Genomic DNA, 15343 nt, shown 5'->3' on the forward strand with positions numbered 1-15343 from the left:
TTGAAAATAATTTTATTTTGAATAATATTTAAAGGGGAACTATCGCGAAAATGAAAATTCAATATAAGCTTCATCATATTGAAATAAGAAACTTTATAAATATAATCAATTAAGTATTCTGAAATTATTTAGTTTATTTTCACTATCCCTCTCTCAGCTTCTGTCTCTTCATTCTGTTTTCATGCAGGAGTTGGGTGTTAGATATTCATTGACAGTTCGATCCAATATATCTTATAAGGAGGGGCTTCCTTTCCTAACAGATGTAATAGAGCTCACTCAAATAACTGATTCCAGTACAAACAAAATCTAACAAAATAACTTCCTTTTGCATAAATCCTGCATGTAGAGAGACATGATGTCTGGTGATTTTAATAGAGTGAGCTCTAATACATCTTCTAGGTTTATGCTAGATTTTAATACCACCCGGGGGCGGGGGGACACTTTACTAGGGAATATACTGCAATTGTCAGGGGGCTTCTTGGGTGAGTAGTCACACCTTAAAGGGGACCCGTCTCCCAAAAAAATTATTCAAAATCCTATTTTATCACATTAGTGAAGCAAAATGAACTTTAATTACACTGTATAAATTATTTGAATCATGTTTCCTTCAGTCTGGGAATTCAAAATGTTAGCAAGCAGGCAGCAGCCATTTTGTGGACACTGTTTTTAAGGAAAGCCTTGCATCATCTCAGAATCTTGATTGTGCACCAGAATGGGGGACCCGATGTCCATTCCCATGCCCTGGCTACACAATTAAATGGTAAAGAGAACGGGGGAATGTGTGGAGAGCAGTGACATCTAGGAAGTGCTGAATGGAAAGTGAAAGTGTCTGCCCCGCCTATATGCCCATGGCATAGAGGAGGGGCAGACAATATTTGATTGACATCTGAGATTTTTAAATGAGCTTACAGCAGCTATGAATGCTTTAATAAAAAATAGAAATTGGATTTCATGTTTAATTTGAAAAGGACTTTTATTATACAGATTTTTTGTGTCTGGGTGACAGGTCCACTTTAAGGACACTTACATTGCATCTATTAAAATGGACACTATAAGCATTTGTCGATAAGTGTTTTATATATTTTTGTTGAGAGCTTAATGCCATATTTTTTTTATTTCAGCCTATGCTGGATCGTGTAATACACAAAATGATTAAGTATGTACAGAGCGTGGAAGAGAAGGACCTCAAGGACAAGGTATTTTGTTATGAACATCTTCAGTCTGCATGTAACCCACAATGACATTTTGTTTTTGTGGCCTGTTTGTTACAGCAAATATATGCAGAGTTTAGCTGCTTGTGTCTCACTGTTAAATTAATATCTTTGAATACAAATTGGCTTTTATGAATTTTGTCCTACCTATTTAGGTAGGTTGAATATGTATATGTGTGTGAACATAGATAGATTGATAAATACCAAATACTGTATATTTGTATGCTCAACATTGTATGTTCAACAAGTATGTAATGATAATTGCAAGTTTCTGTTGTCTCAGAGGTTGGTTAGTATCCCAGAACTTCTTTCTGCCATCAAATTACTATGCATGCGCTTCCAGCCTGACCTAGTCACAGTAGTTGATGACCTGCGACTGGATATTTTGCTCCGCATGCTGAAGTCTCCACATTTCAGTGCAAAAATGAATTCGCTAAAAGAAGTAAGTCAAAATTTTAATTCAGGTGTCTTGATAATGTGTGAGTGTATTCCTTCACTAAAGCTTATTTACCTACATTTTTTACCAAATTTTTTCATACAGGCCAATATGCAAGGCATCATGCCCAGTAATTTAAATCTCTCACTATTCCCCTGGGCCAGCACTCCTCTTCAGAAGTAAACCGAAAACCCCTTCTCTCTAAGTGTGGCACCACAATCTTATGTCCAATTCCCAGGGTTCTCTTGAGACCCACTAGATGCATGCGCAGTGTAGTAAAGGAACATCATTTTATATATCCTTATGTGCAATCCTAGTGAAGACACAGAGGATACCTAGGAAAACTGGGATTTAGCCCAGTTAAGCAGTGCAGTTTAATTCATTACATAACAAATTGGCACCCCTACTTTCTATTTTTCCTGTGAGTCAATGATGAACCCACTTTTGATATACAATGAGATAGATTTGTTAAAATGTAGATGGCGATTTTTTTTTTAATTACTTAAATTTGTTGGAAAATTGTCATTCTGATGCAGATTTATGAAGCATTATAAAATATTAATAAAAACAAAACGTGTAGTTGTAAACAATAGTAATTTGTTGCGTTAAAATAAGGCCAGGTTAAATACACTGTGTATCGAAGTCAAAGTCGAAGTATCCAAAAAAAATTTTACTTTGAAAATTCCATCGAATTTACTTCGACCCTTGATAAATCTGCCCCCTAGTGTGCTTAGAAGCAAGAAAAAAATGCAGTGTCACACTTTCACAAAACACTTATCGCATAGATTCTAAAATATGTAATTTGAAAATAGCTTGTTACAGACATTTTAAGTCTGACTTCCTATCTGTACACTTCTGTTTGACTCACTTAATGTTAACATTGTAATTTATTTTTTCAAAAAAGTTATCTTCGTAACATATTCAGGTAGTCCCCGGGTTATGTACGAGATAGGGTCTCTAGATTTGATATTAAGTTGAATTTAAATGTAAGTTGAAACATATACATTTACTTATTATAAATGTTACAAGACAGATTTTTTTTTTCAACATAGTATTTATTTTACTTTTCTTTGCATATGTATTTGTACCTTTCTGTGCTCTGCAGTAGACAACACATGCCAGAGTGGATTGGGCAGGTGGTTTATTAAAGATAAATGCTATTAAAAGTCAAGCAAGCCACACAGTACATTACTGTAATAGCCTCTGTTTGTAAGTATCAGTTGTATGTACGTCGGGTGTATGTAACTTGATGACTCCCTGTATAGGTCACTGTATACTGCTCCTTTGCTATGAGGAGCATTACTTGTTTTTGAAAAATGAAATAGAAATTGCATAAGATAAATCAACAAGAGCTTCTGCAGTATCCATGAAACAGGTGCTAATTAATTAAATTACTCTGAATACTGTGATCAATATTGGCTTGAAGTTACAGAAAAGAACACTTTGTAAAACTATTTTATAGTTGCAGTTCTAATAATTTGTCTGATTGAAGCAAAATATCTGATTTTCATTTTTTTTCTTCAAGGTAACGAAACTGATCGAAGACAGCACTCTTTCAAAATCTGTAAAGAATGCTATAGATACTGACCGACTACTGGATTGGCTTGTAGAAAATTCTGTCCTTTCAATAGCATTAGAAGGTTTGTAGATATATTTATTTGTTATATTTGTGCTACTAAACAAAATGTCACGGATGTTTTTCAAAGATGTTGTTATCTCAGAAATGTTTTTAGCCAGCCATTTTGTTGTTTAAAATAAGATTATCCAGGTGGCACTCAAAATCGCCCAGAAAAAATAGGTGATCTGGTCAAAATGGACCCCCATATGGGGCAATAAGTACCTCCCGCACTTCAAATCAGTGCCTGTTATTGCTAGATGGGCGGCTGCAGTAGTAAAAACGTTGGGAGATATTAAAGCTGATGGGAAATGTAAACAATTCCATGCATCCAAACTGAATTGCAGCTCTCAATGAATATGTTGTTTAGATACCTGCAGCTAAAGCACGCCTTCCAGTCTCAATTCAGTGGTTACTGAAAATACCTTGGAGCTGTGTCTCTGCTGACCATATTTAGCAAAAGTGCTAACCTACTTGTATATTATATTGATGCAGTCAAACACCACCCAACTGAATAAAGTCAAACAATACTGGTGTGAAGATATCCCAGACATAGAGTAAGAAATGTGGAAAGATGCCCTAATTAGTACTCAACTCACCCATCTCTAGTAGGAACAGATACAGATCAAATTCCTTAATAGAGTGTACCTCACCCTGCAAAGATTAGCTAGGATTTACCCCGGGGTCTCGGACCAGTTTCCCAAATCCCTCAATGTTGTGGGTACTTTCCTCCATGTCTTTTGCAAATGCCCAATAATACAGAAACACTATGTACTAAGACCCCTTGTAAACTGTGTTACTTGCACTTGTTCTACTATACAAAAAATGCAATATTGCTACATTGGAAATCCATGGGGTTGCCTGCGTTAACAATAACATATTAATGACTCATTACCCAAGCAGAACCTTGTATACCAGGCCCGTGGATGCCCTGATACATTTTAAGCCATTTGGGAGCCAAATGCATCACTTTAACAGTGCCCCAGAAATCAGAAAGGAATGTATGCCTGATGCAGTAGGAATGTTTATGTAATGTTCCCAACTTGGCAATCCCCCCCCCAGTTTGCCTTTTCTTTTCCTCTTCTCTGATCCTCTCTCTTTTTCTCTGTTCTTTTCTTAACAAAAGTGGCCATTCCCCTCTGTATTATTAAAAACAAATGCAAAAGATCATCAACCCTTATATTTGTGGTTTTCACACATCTTTGGTTATAGCTTCCGTTTGTGGTCTGGGAGGCAGACAGCTAGGGCAAATTAGATAACTAGACAACTAGTTACTCCCTACATTCCCTATCACAGTCATCACACAGACCAGGGTCAATTTAATGAGGAGTCCGATAACATGCCTATTTGTTTTACTAGAGTACTAGAACAGTATCTGACTTGTTCAAACACCAATAAATAACGGACCAACTCCACTGTTACATCTAGCTGCTCTGCAGTATGTCCTGCTGAATCAATGCAAGCCATTGTCAATGTTTATAAGCACAACCCAATGGTTTTCTTATTATATGTACATTCTTCAAGAGTTTCAATTTTTTTTGTTACCTTGGATACAGTAAGTATGCTTTTTTGATGCCTCCAAATTCTCATTGTGCCTAGACATGGTCATTTCACATGGACAAAAATCTTATTAAAAATAGTTCATTTTCATTGCTGCCTCTGTCAATACCCGTGATTGTCAAGTCACAGTATTCAAGTATTCACTAGAAGCTCATTTATGATTCTGGTTTCATAGGATATCTGGCAATGAAGGGTTAAAGTTAAGGGGGGTTAAGGGGCTCACACCTTCCCCACCTTCCTTTGTCATTATTGGAAATGAACACTGCTCTCTAACGGAAGTTTTTTATTTGATTTTACTTTATTTATGTTGTTTCATGTTTATATCTGTCTGGGGCAGGAATTCTGTTTTAGCCCTAAGGTACTACAGGAGGGCAGGAGCTTCTACTGGGCCTCCTCTTCTCTGACACTCATCCACTGGCACCTGGAATAATTCACCTCATACCCTCTTTTTGGCAGATAGAAACTGACTTCAGGTGCTGTCTTTTTTTTTATCCCACCAGCATCTCCCTACTCCTCATCAGGAATTTATATCACATGTCTAAACCTCTGGCTTCTTCATTGTGGACTGCTCTTTCTTCACAGTTCCAGAAGTCCAGACTTTCTCCACAGGCTCCTCCCTCTCTCTCTCCAGGTCCCTACTTTCAGGCCAGTATCCACTTGTGCTAGTGAATTTTCTGCATAGTCACCAGCAAGCACCCACAACAAAGGTACCATGCAAGTGGCCTGGTCAGAGCAGCACAGTGATATTTCTGTTTCACATACCAGGAGTTGCCAATTGGACAGCCAACTTTCTCAGCAGTAACTCTCTGAATCAGGCTGACCTTATGAGCCAACCTTATGGCCTCCAGTGCCAATCCCAAGCTTCCCCAAGAGTGTCCGGGAACTGCTTATTGCTTCACATTGACCCATAATAGCCCGGTTTGCCAATTTCATCAACCTCTTAGAGACTGATCCTGTCCCTCTGCCAGATTGGCTAACCTATTAAGCCAGGGTCCAGTGTACCACCCAGCCTCTTAATGTGAAATTCTATTTGACGGCCTGGATCTTGAGGCCCTTGCCCCCAAATAAAAGGAGTTTGATGATGGAGATATTTCTACTATGATCGAAGTCCGAAAACCTTCATTTTCTGAGATCTGTTACAGAATGCAGCATGCATATATCTCTTGGTTCTAAGCCCAAGAGTTTCCTCCGCATCCTTAAAGCACAGCCTTTTCTCCAAAAGAGACTCAATAACAACCTTTGTGTGGCCTCTCTCAAGACCCAGATTTCAGCCCTGCTTTAATTATCCATTGACAGATTGCTCAGGAATCCCACATTAGGACTTTACTTCAGGGAGTTTCTCGCATTTCTCCTTTCATTTGTCCATTTGCCTACATTACCACCTCAATTTGTTCCTCTCTGCCCTGCAGTGACCCCCAGTTGAGCCCCTTGCCCTTTTGTTTACAAAAACTATGCGTACTAGATACATTGTCTACTTTTTTTATTTACATTTTTTTATCATTACTAAAATCTCTTAAATGTTGCTTCATTTCTTTTTCAGGAAACATAGACCAAGCACAGTACTGTGACCGGATAAAGGGAATTATTGAACTGCTTGGCAGTAAATTATCTTTGGATGAACTTTCTAAAATATGGAAGATACAGGTGTGTGCATGTACTTTTTTGACTTAAATAAAATATTCTTAAATAAATAAAATATTTTGGAAAGGAGGCATTGCTTTCCAGCTTTATTGTTTTACATAACTTGCATACACTGTCCAACCTTCCATAGTATCCAACTGCTCAGCAGGGTACTTGTTTTTATTAGCAACTTTCTATTCATTTGATATGTGCTCTATGTGCCAGATACTCTACTCTCAGTAAAGATAAAAGTGCTAGGGATCCTTCACATTAATGCTTGGGAAAAATTCTTGCCATGTGTAAATCAAGTAACTGCTGAGAACTTTTTTTGTGGTTCAGAAATATTCTTTAGAATACATTACATAAGTTTAATCATTTCCTATAATTTTAAAATCCACTGCATTTTCCCATAGTTGTTTTTCTTAAATAAATTTATGTTATGCAGAAAATCATTGACTGTTTTATATTTCTTTTTTACTAGTCTGGTCAGTCTTCTACTGTGATAGAAAATATCCATACCATTATTGCTGCTGCTGCTGTAAAGTTTAACTCTGATCAACTCAATCATCTTTTTGTGCTCATTCAAAAGGTAGGTCATTCAGAAAAGTCTTTTCACAAGTAGATGTCAGCTTTGTTAAATGTCCTGTATCCCAGTATACTATAACATATATAAATTGCTGTTATGTTTATGTAATTACAAAAATAAGCCATGGTAATGATCAGAGCTAAGAATTGCTTCATTGCTTATTATAGTTAAGGTTGTAGCTTTATTACTCTCAAAGTGCACATGCAGTTTTGCTTGATCAACCAGTAGATTTCACCGGCAGCTGGAGAGATGAATGTTGTTGATGCCTGATAAAAAAAAAAAAAAAAAACTCACATGTTAGTGGTGCTGCATTAAAAAGCATATACCAATAGATGCCTCAGGACACCATTGCCTCCTAACAATTAAATAACCATGTTCTCAGTTGGAAGGGGGGAGCTGCACTCTTCACATACGAAAAAAAAGAGGCTAAACAGAATGCATGCTAGCTCCTTTTAATTTACTTAATTATCTATAATCTTTTTAGTAACTGACAAAGGGGCATAGCATTTACATTTTGTGGATAACACATTAAAAACCAGAAAACCTTCCTGCACCTTCCTCAGTTATTCATTAAAAGAGAAGGAAACTCTATGTGGTAATAAAGAAATGTATTTGATGCAAATGTTCCTTCAGGTGTAGTTAACCCATAACTAGTAGACAAGTAAATGCCAGTTCTATCTGAATTCAAGGCTGGTGGCAGCATGATGGAGTACTGTTTATATATTAACGACTGGTGCAACCAGCGCTCAGTTAGTTCTCTGTGAAGTTATGCTATGCTGTAATGTCAGACCTATCGTTTTTTTTTTTTAATAATCACACATCTGTTCTTTAATAGTGATACTGACATGAGGTTAACAGATATATATATATATATATGATGTTAATTGCTTGTTATACCTTTTCTCCTACTCTTCTGCAGTGCTGGGAAACCGAGAGTGATAGAGTTCGACAAAAACTATTAAGTCTCATTGGTCGCATCGGTCGTGAAGCCCGCAATGAAACCACCACGGCAAAGGTGAATTAGCACCCCAGTACTCTGGTGTGGGAATTGTAGCTTTTCTAAGTGGCAGAGAAGCCATATTCTTAAGGCTTACAAAGCAACCCAACTCAAAACCAAAATGTTAAGCATGTTTTGGCTGCTTATGACTTAGTAAAAACAACTACATGTGTAAAGTAGTTGTAGTAATGTCTGTCCATTCTAAAATTTTGTGAACAAGGGCTGTTAAACTGGCACCCCACTTCCAGGGGCACTTGCGGTGCCCTGCAGCTGATCCTATTAAAGGATTCATGACCCCATGCCCAGTTACTGCAGGAGTTGCCTTGCCATAGGCTTTGTCTCTGCTGTCTGATGTTTTTATCAGTTGCATAGTCTCAACCAACAAACTACCAGTTCAGCAATTGAACAAGTGGTGGGAGTTTAAATTAAGGTCTACTTGCATGGGCTTGCTTTCATTACAAATGAAAAGCAGCAGAATTACTTGGCCATACTGCAGCTATGATTGCTGCGTAGATTAGGTGGTAGAATATGGAATCCGTATATGAAGGAGAGAGAAGGAGTAGCGGAAAGGATAGGGATAGAACAAGGACAAGAAAGTTGGTGGGGGGGAAGTAGATTTTAAAGAACATATGGTGGAAGGAGAAAACGTAGAGCCAGGCACTCGCAGGTCAACTGCAATTATTTTATTTGTACGACATGTTTCGGGCAAAGCCCTTTTTCAAGTGTCGACTTGACACTTGAAAAAGGGCTTTGCCCGAAACATGTTGTGCAAATAAAATAATTGCAGTTGACCTGTGAGTGCCTGGCTCTGCATTTTCTCTTTGATTAACCAGCCTTATTTTGACTAAGGCAGAGATTCAAGGCACGCACAAGGCAGAATTGGAACCAATATACGTATCCAAGAATATGGTGGAAGGAAGCAAAAACAAGGGAAGCAAAACAAGGGGAGGCCAGAGAGGTAAAGAAAATTGGTAGGTGTAGGAACATACTATAAACAAGAGCCAAAAAGAAAAGGCTGCAGAGTGTAGCAGAAGAAGAATTGGGAGAGAAAATAGCAGAGCATTAACAATCAGAAGGAGCAGAGCAAAATGGTGCATATTGGAGTGTAGGGTAGAGTGAGAAAAATATTATAATTATAAAGTATTCTTTTTCAATTGGGCAGATGAGAAAGGAGCAGTAAAGAAAACAGGGAACGACAGAAATGGAGGGATTGGTTTTAAAAGGTGAAGGGGAGTAGCAAATGTTTTTTTTCATTCTGTTCTGACTTCCTCAGACCTGCCCAAGAGGTCCCTAGACTTCTATGTATACAGTAGAACCCCCATTTTCATGTTTTTCAGGGGACCAAGAGAAAACAATGTAAAATCAGGGAAAATGTAAAATCAGGGAAATGTGTTTAACTTTTTCGTCATGTACTGAAAGGATATAAGCACAGGAGTCTGTTTTACTTTGAGATACAATATTTACTGTGTTAATAACATGGGTTAAGCATTGCAGCATTAATGTTACACTATGGGGGGGAAGCATGTGCAAGTCCTCTCTGTCAATCACATACACAACCTAAAGCAATAAGTGATTGGTGCAGGGCTGTATAAGGGGCAGACTAATTGTAATTTACCATTTACAGGCAGATCCATGGCAAAATATATATCTGGTTAGTATTTAAAACCTCTTTATTTCACAAAAAATATCATTCATAGAGGAAAATTTTTGGGTACATCAGGATCTAAAATCCAGGCAAACATTACTTAAAATCGGGGAAATTCACCCATTGAAATGCATTATAAATTGGTAGGACCACAAACAAAAAATTTAAAATGTGAGGAGATTTTAAATCCGGGGACTTGAAATCGAGGTTTCACTGTATCACCATTGTCTAATACAGCATGACCCTTAATGTGGTTAATAATTGTGTTCCATCCCAGAAACTTGGTGGCAGCATTGGGCTAGACTGATGTTAATTCTTCTATTCTATATTGTTCTTATTGCTCTGGCCATATGCTGTAGTAATATTATTGCATTTAAAACATAAAATGGCAATTGCAAACTGTCTTGGTAAGCAGTTTGCTAAAATTGATTCTGGACAGAATCTGTTTCAATCGTGTAGAAATATGCTTATAATTGCATCATCCGATATGTGCAAACTAAAAAAAGGCCCCTTTCATCCATGTTTTTTCAGGTTTTGGAAGTGCTCTGGGAATTGGCTCATCTGCCAACATTGCAATCCAGTTTAATTCAACAAGCCTTAGACGAGCACTTAGCAATTCTTTGTGATGCTTATGCAGTGAAAGAGACCATAAAGAAAAGTTACATTATAAAATGCATCGAGGACATCAAAAAGGTTAGTATATCTGGTCTGAATTTGTTATAGATTTTTTATAACTCTCAGTTCACCAATAAGACATTGTGGATTCGTCGAGTGACCTATGAGAAAAATATAAATTTTAACTTTATAGGTCTGGTAATTATTTGTATGCCAAGTAGCCTCTGGTGTGAAAGACAAAGTATTTCTTGCACAAATTGAATTATTAATTAGATCTGTATAAGTACTGTTGTTGACTATCCAACCCTATAGCGACCCTTCTCTTCAACAGAAGGACACTTATTTGACCATGCTGACTATTAGCAATTTTTGCAATTTAACGTCCTATCTTGTTATAGGCACTGCCCTTCCTTCAAGCCATCTACAGCTTGTGTTCACCAAGGTCATGGTAGCTTTGTAGTCTTTATGAGACAGAAAGATCTATTGATTTTGTTCTACGTGGACAATATTAGATTTAGGCAACTTTAAAGGCAACAGTCTTAGACTATGCCATATAGACCTTTTGAATCTTGTAAACAAAGCTTGGTAATATACGTATTAAAGGGAAAATATACACAGTTTTTTTTTACATGAGCTAATTCTATTGGGCTTATTTAGAAGTTTTGCATAAATACTACATGAACTTCTATAGATAAATACAAATCAATCATGAAAATAGCTATATGGTAAAATTAAAGTGCATTATATAAATTCCCATGGAGTAAAATTACCAAAAAACCTGAGCAGAAAAAGTATTGGGCTAAAAAATTGGACTGTATGCTTTGTGTTAACATAGAGATGGCTTAATTCAGGGAAAAGGAGGAACCTCAACTCTTTAGTTTTTTGTCGGGGACCTCTTAATGGGAAATGTGCATGTACCCTTTTATTTTGGTTCTGCTGTTATAGTCTCCAGCAACACCCCGAAAAATTGAGCCAATTTGGATCTGTTTAGAGTACAGGTGGAATATAAGATTGAGGAAATGGTGAATAAAATGTAATTGAAAGTGTTGTGTTACCATTGTTGGCATTATTCATGAAGGTTCACCTAAATCAATAATGTCTATTCTTGTCTGTGCATTTTTTTTTTTAATATTTTCAGTCATCCCAACATAATAATCCACAAATTGTGTGGGTAGTTCCAGCCTTACGGCAGCTACATGAAATCACTCGATCTTTTAATAAGCAAACTTATCAAAAGCAAGACAAGGTAAGCTTTATTTTAATTTTTTTAATCATATTTTCTTTAAAAAAACAAAAACAACCTAGCATGGAAATTGTGGTTTTCTATTGGCTCTCTCTGACTGCCTGAGTACTAACCCGATGGTACTTAACAGTGGTGGATGCGATTCAAGTATGAGCAAATGCAGAATATAGATCTAGCAATACATTTGAGGGCTTGAAGGACACCAGGGGAAATAGTATTGTACTGGGGTCCTGATATGTTTCCCTTAGTGAGGCGGGAATAGAGGTGAGCCTGAGTCCACCTGACTCCCAGTTGATCACCAAAGCACTCTACAATAATTGGTCCGCACATGATTTGTGTCTTGGAACAGGGCTTTTAACTTATCTGATTTATTTTTGGTGTCTGGTCTATGGGGCTGAATAGCTGTATTTAATGCAGATCATTAATTTTTTTATAGTGTTAAATTCTGCTTTCTCAATAAGTATCAAGAAAGCGCTGAGTGGGGAGGTGCTAGCATGAGTTTTTCTTTATTCTTTTGAAATTTTGTTGCAAATTGTGAATCTAATTACCCGGCACACTACTATTGTTGAACTGCAAATCACTGCATGTGTGGGTGGTGCACTCAAACTTTGTCTGCAAGGTATGTAAAAGTAATGTAAGTAAAATTGCCATTTTATATTTTTTTTATATGTTGGTAAAGTCTGAGCCTTACATTTAGCTCTGTTTAGAGCACTGGTGGAATATAAGATTTGGGCTTCCTACCTTTATTAAAAAGACTGAGAAAATGGTGAAAGTGTTGTTGGTACCATTGTTGGCTTTATTCATGGAGGTACCTTCAGTAGATATGTATATGTGAACATTATGGGCAGATTTATCAAGGGTCGAATTTGAAATTAGATTTGTTGAGGTTTTTTTATGGTCAAAACTGGCAAATTCAACTAGGGAGTTATCCAAATTCGATTTGAGTTTTTCAAAAAATTCGAATTCAATTTTCAAGATTTATTGATTTATCGATATATTAAGATGAACTTAATTAAGAGAACTAGTCTGTAATGTGAGGGGTGCAGGTGTACTGCCTTTTCTCACTGGTTGAGGGTCCAATAAATTTCTGTATAGGAGAAGATTTCCTCCACCAGTGCTGTTAGGTTGTGTTGCTTGTAGAAGTAGGGGGCAAAAGAAATAGTGCAAAAATTATTATGGCATAGGTATTTTTTTTTGGTAAGGATTTCTGGGGTTCACTAATTAGTGAGCAAAGCTTTCTTTTACTTTGTTTACATAGTTATAAAATATTCTATATTATAAAATATTCTATATAGTATAGTAATTGTCCATACTTGTCAAGTGGGTGAACTGATTGATTTTGAATATACTGCCTAGCCATCTGTTAATGCATAGATCTTTAGGGTGAATGAGAGGTGAGCTAAAGCTGACAAGCCTCTGATTTTTCCAACTGCAATTCTTTTGTACTAATATCCCATCTTGGCAAGTGGATCGCCTGAGCAGATGAGGAATTGAGAGCAGTCAGATCTCCTCCTTCACCTTATTGCCAGATTCAGTTGTTCAGGGCATCCTCCAAAGAAAACAATTTTACCATTTGTGTTAAAGGTCAAATCATACCGCTACCTTTTTTACACACAGGGCCTAGTTTTTCTTCAGATTGTAGTTTAAATAGAGATTGTAAAAATAAGCATATATGCAGTGGGTTCATGCAGCATCATGTAATTATTTCCTAATGTGTATATTATGATGCTGAAATCATTGTAGCCTTCTGTTAAACTGATGAACATACAGAGCTAAAAAAAAACATAATCTTTTGATTTTTTTCTGTGTAGAGCATCATCCAAGATCTTAAGAAGAATTTTGAGATTGTCAAACTGGTGACAGCAAGCTTAGTGGCCTGCCATCGATTGGCAGTGAATGCTGTGGGTCCTGGAGGGCTTTCTGGATCCACTTTGGTTGACGGCAGATACACTTACCGGGAGGTATCTGATACTGAAATAAACCGACATAAAACAAAATTTTAATATATGTATGCTAAAATGTCTGTGCATGTGTCTACATCTGATAACATTACTCCATTTTTCATTTACAATACTGTTATTTTAATATTGCAAATTGGTATTCTGGATGTTAATTAAAATCTTATTGCCACCTTCCATGTACCCCTTAAATACTGTAACCCATTTTAACATCAGCTTTATTCTTAGACAGTTTGTCCACCGAAGCTGACTGTTTACTGCAACATCCCCAAACCTTTATTTTTCCTCTAAGAACCACATTGTTTTGCGTATTTCACGTACACACATTTGGCAGCCCCAATTTCCAAGCAATTGTGAATTTGCTCTGCATTGCATTTTTTCTAACAAACATAGATCATATTTGTTTATCCTTTGACATATACAAGCTAGATAGCTTGTCATCCTGTCCTTCACACAACAAAAACTGAATACATATATGTAGATAAGTAATGTTTAGGAGCAAAATAGTTTTGCAAATTTGTTTTACTAAACATCACTTCTTTACCAAGGGAACTGAATAGCCTAATATGGATTTACATAAGCTTTTTGCTTAAACCACTACTAATGTGTACCAAAAACTGGCAATTTGCAGTATAAAGGAAGCATCATGACTCTGCAAAGGCTTTGAACCTTACTGCTTCCCTTAGTTTCAAAAATCTATGGTTTTGTGATAATTTAGTGGCCATAGTCAGCACAACCTAGCATCCACCTAACTTATGTTTTCTAAAACCAAAGCTCTGGAACCTGATTATGTTGTGTAAAGGGTATTAGCGATGATGCTTAATTCTGTATTAGTGAGAATTGATCCAACCCACTGTTATGGCGAAACCCATGAGAAGACCATGTGCTTTTTGTCTCTACTCTCTCTAAAACATAGGTTTGTTTTAAAAAAATACACCATTACATTTTTAAAGATTTTCATCATATTTTTAAGTTTCCCATTTGTTTTCATTTTCTTCCAATAATAACGCCAAGCATGTATTAAATGAGCAGGCTAATATATATTTTTTCCACTTCTGTGAATGATACTAGTTATACTGATGTACTGCATATTTGCTAATTATGATGTATGTCGGGTATGTCATTATTAAATTATAAAATAGTTCAGATTTTTATATCCGTTTAGTTATAACTATGTTCACAACATTGACTAAAGCTTTGTTCCTGGTAGAAATGCTTTTTTCAGTGAGTGTTCTGTTGTCCTCTAAGAATTAGCTATCAATCCAAAACGGTTTGAATGTTACCAGAAAAAATTAACTCAATGTTCTTACTTTGTTTAGTATTTGGAGGCACACCTGAAATTCCTGGCATTTTTCCTGCAAGAAGCCACACTTTATCTTGGTTGGAGTCGTGCAAAAGAGATCTGGGAATGTCTTGTTACTGGACATGATGTCTGTGAGCTTGACCGTGAAGTAAGGAATATGCAGAAGCATTTTATTATTTATTGGCTGCCAAATATTAGCTTTTCCAGTGTTCAAAGCAACCTATTTTCATCTGTGCTTTACTTTCTGATCATGTTGTTTTTGTTTATTTTTGTTTTTTTTGCCACTTTTCTTTTTTTTTTTTTTTTTTTTTACAACTCTCTGTTGTAACAGTTTAATGTTGCATCTTTTACTCATTTTCCAAGTGGCTTCAGTTTCAGGTATGCAGGCAGCTTGGGAATACTGTGACTTCTGTAACAGAAATAAATTGTAATTTGACAGCTGTTATTATTACCCTTCATAAAGCGCTTACTGTGCAAATTTTATGACCACAGCTGTTATTTTTGTTTGATAGCAGTGGCAGTCAAAACACCCTGTGTGCCATTAAAGCTCTTGG

The 15343-nt window shown here is 36.6% G+C and overlaps 1 protein-coding gene across 1 annotated transcript in view; it reads left to right on the forward strand.

Annotated features, from left to right (window-relative positions):
- Positions 1 to 15343, forward strand: part of usp24.L (ubiquitin specific peptidase 24 L homeolog) — a 101806-nt gene that overhangs the window by 19404 nt on the left and 67059 nt on the right. Inside the window, exons 9-18 of the mRNA XM_018258288.2 lie at positions 1122 to 1196; positions 1495 to 1653; positions 3173 to 3287; positions 6363 to 6466; positions 6924 to 7031; positions 7948 to 8043; positions 10202 to 10363; positions 11424 to 11531; positions 13340 to 13489; positions 14806 to 14937. Coding sequence (XP_018113777.1) covers positions 1122 to 1196; positions 1495 to 1653; positions 3173 to 3287; positions 6363 to 6466; positions 6924 to 7031; positions 7948 to 8043; positions 10202 to 10363; positions 11424 to 11531; positions 13340 to 13489; positions 14806 to 14937 — 1209 coding nt within the window. The remainder of the gene's footprint in view (positions 1 to 1121; positions 1197 to 1494; positions 1654 to 3172; positions 3288 to 6362; positions 6467 to 6923; positions 7032 to 7947; positions 8044 to 10201; positions 10364 to 11423; positions 11532 to 13339; positions 13490 to 14805; positions 14938 to 15343) is intronic.

Source organism: Xenopus laevis, chromosome 4L, assembly GCF_017654675.1.
Source record: "Xenopus laevis strain J_2021 chromosome 4L, Xenopus_laevis_v10.1, whole genome shotgun sequence".
NCBI classification, from domain to species: domain Eukaryota; kingdom Metazoa; phylum Chordata; class Amphibia; order Anura; family Pipidae; genus Xenopus; species Xenopus laevis.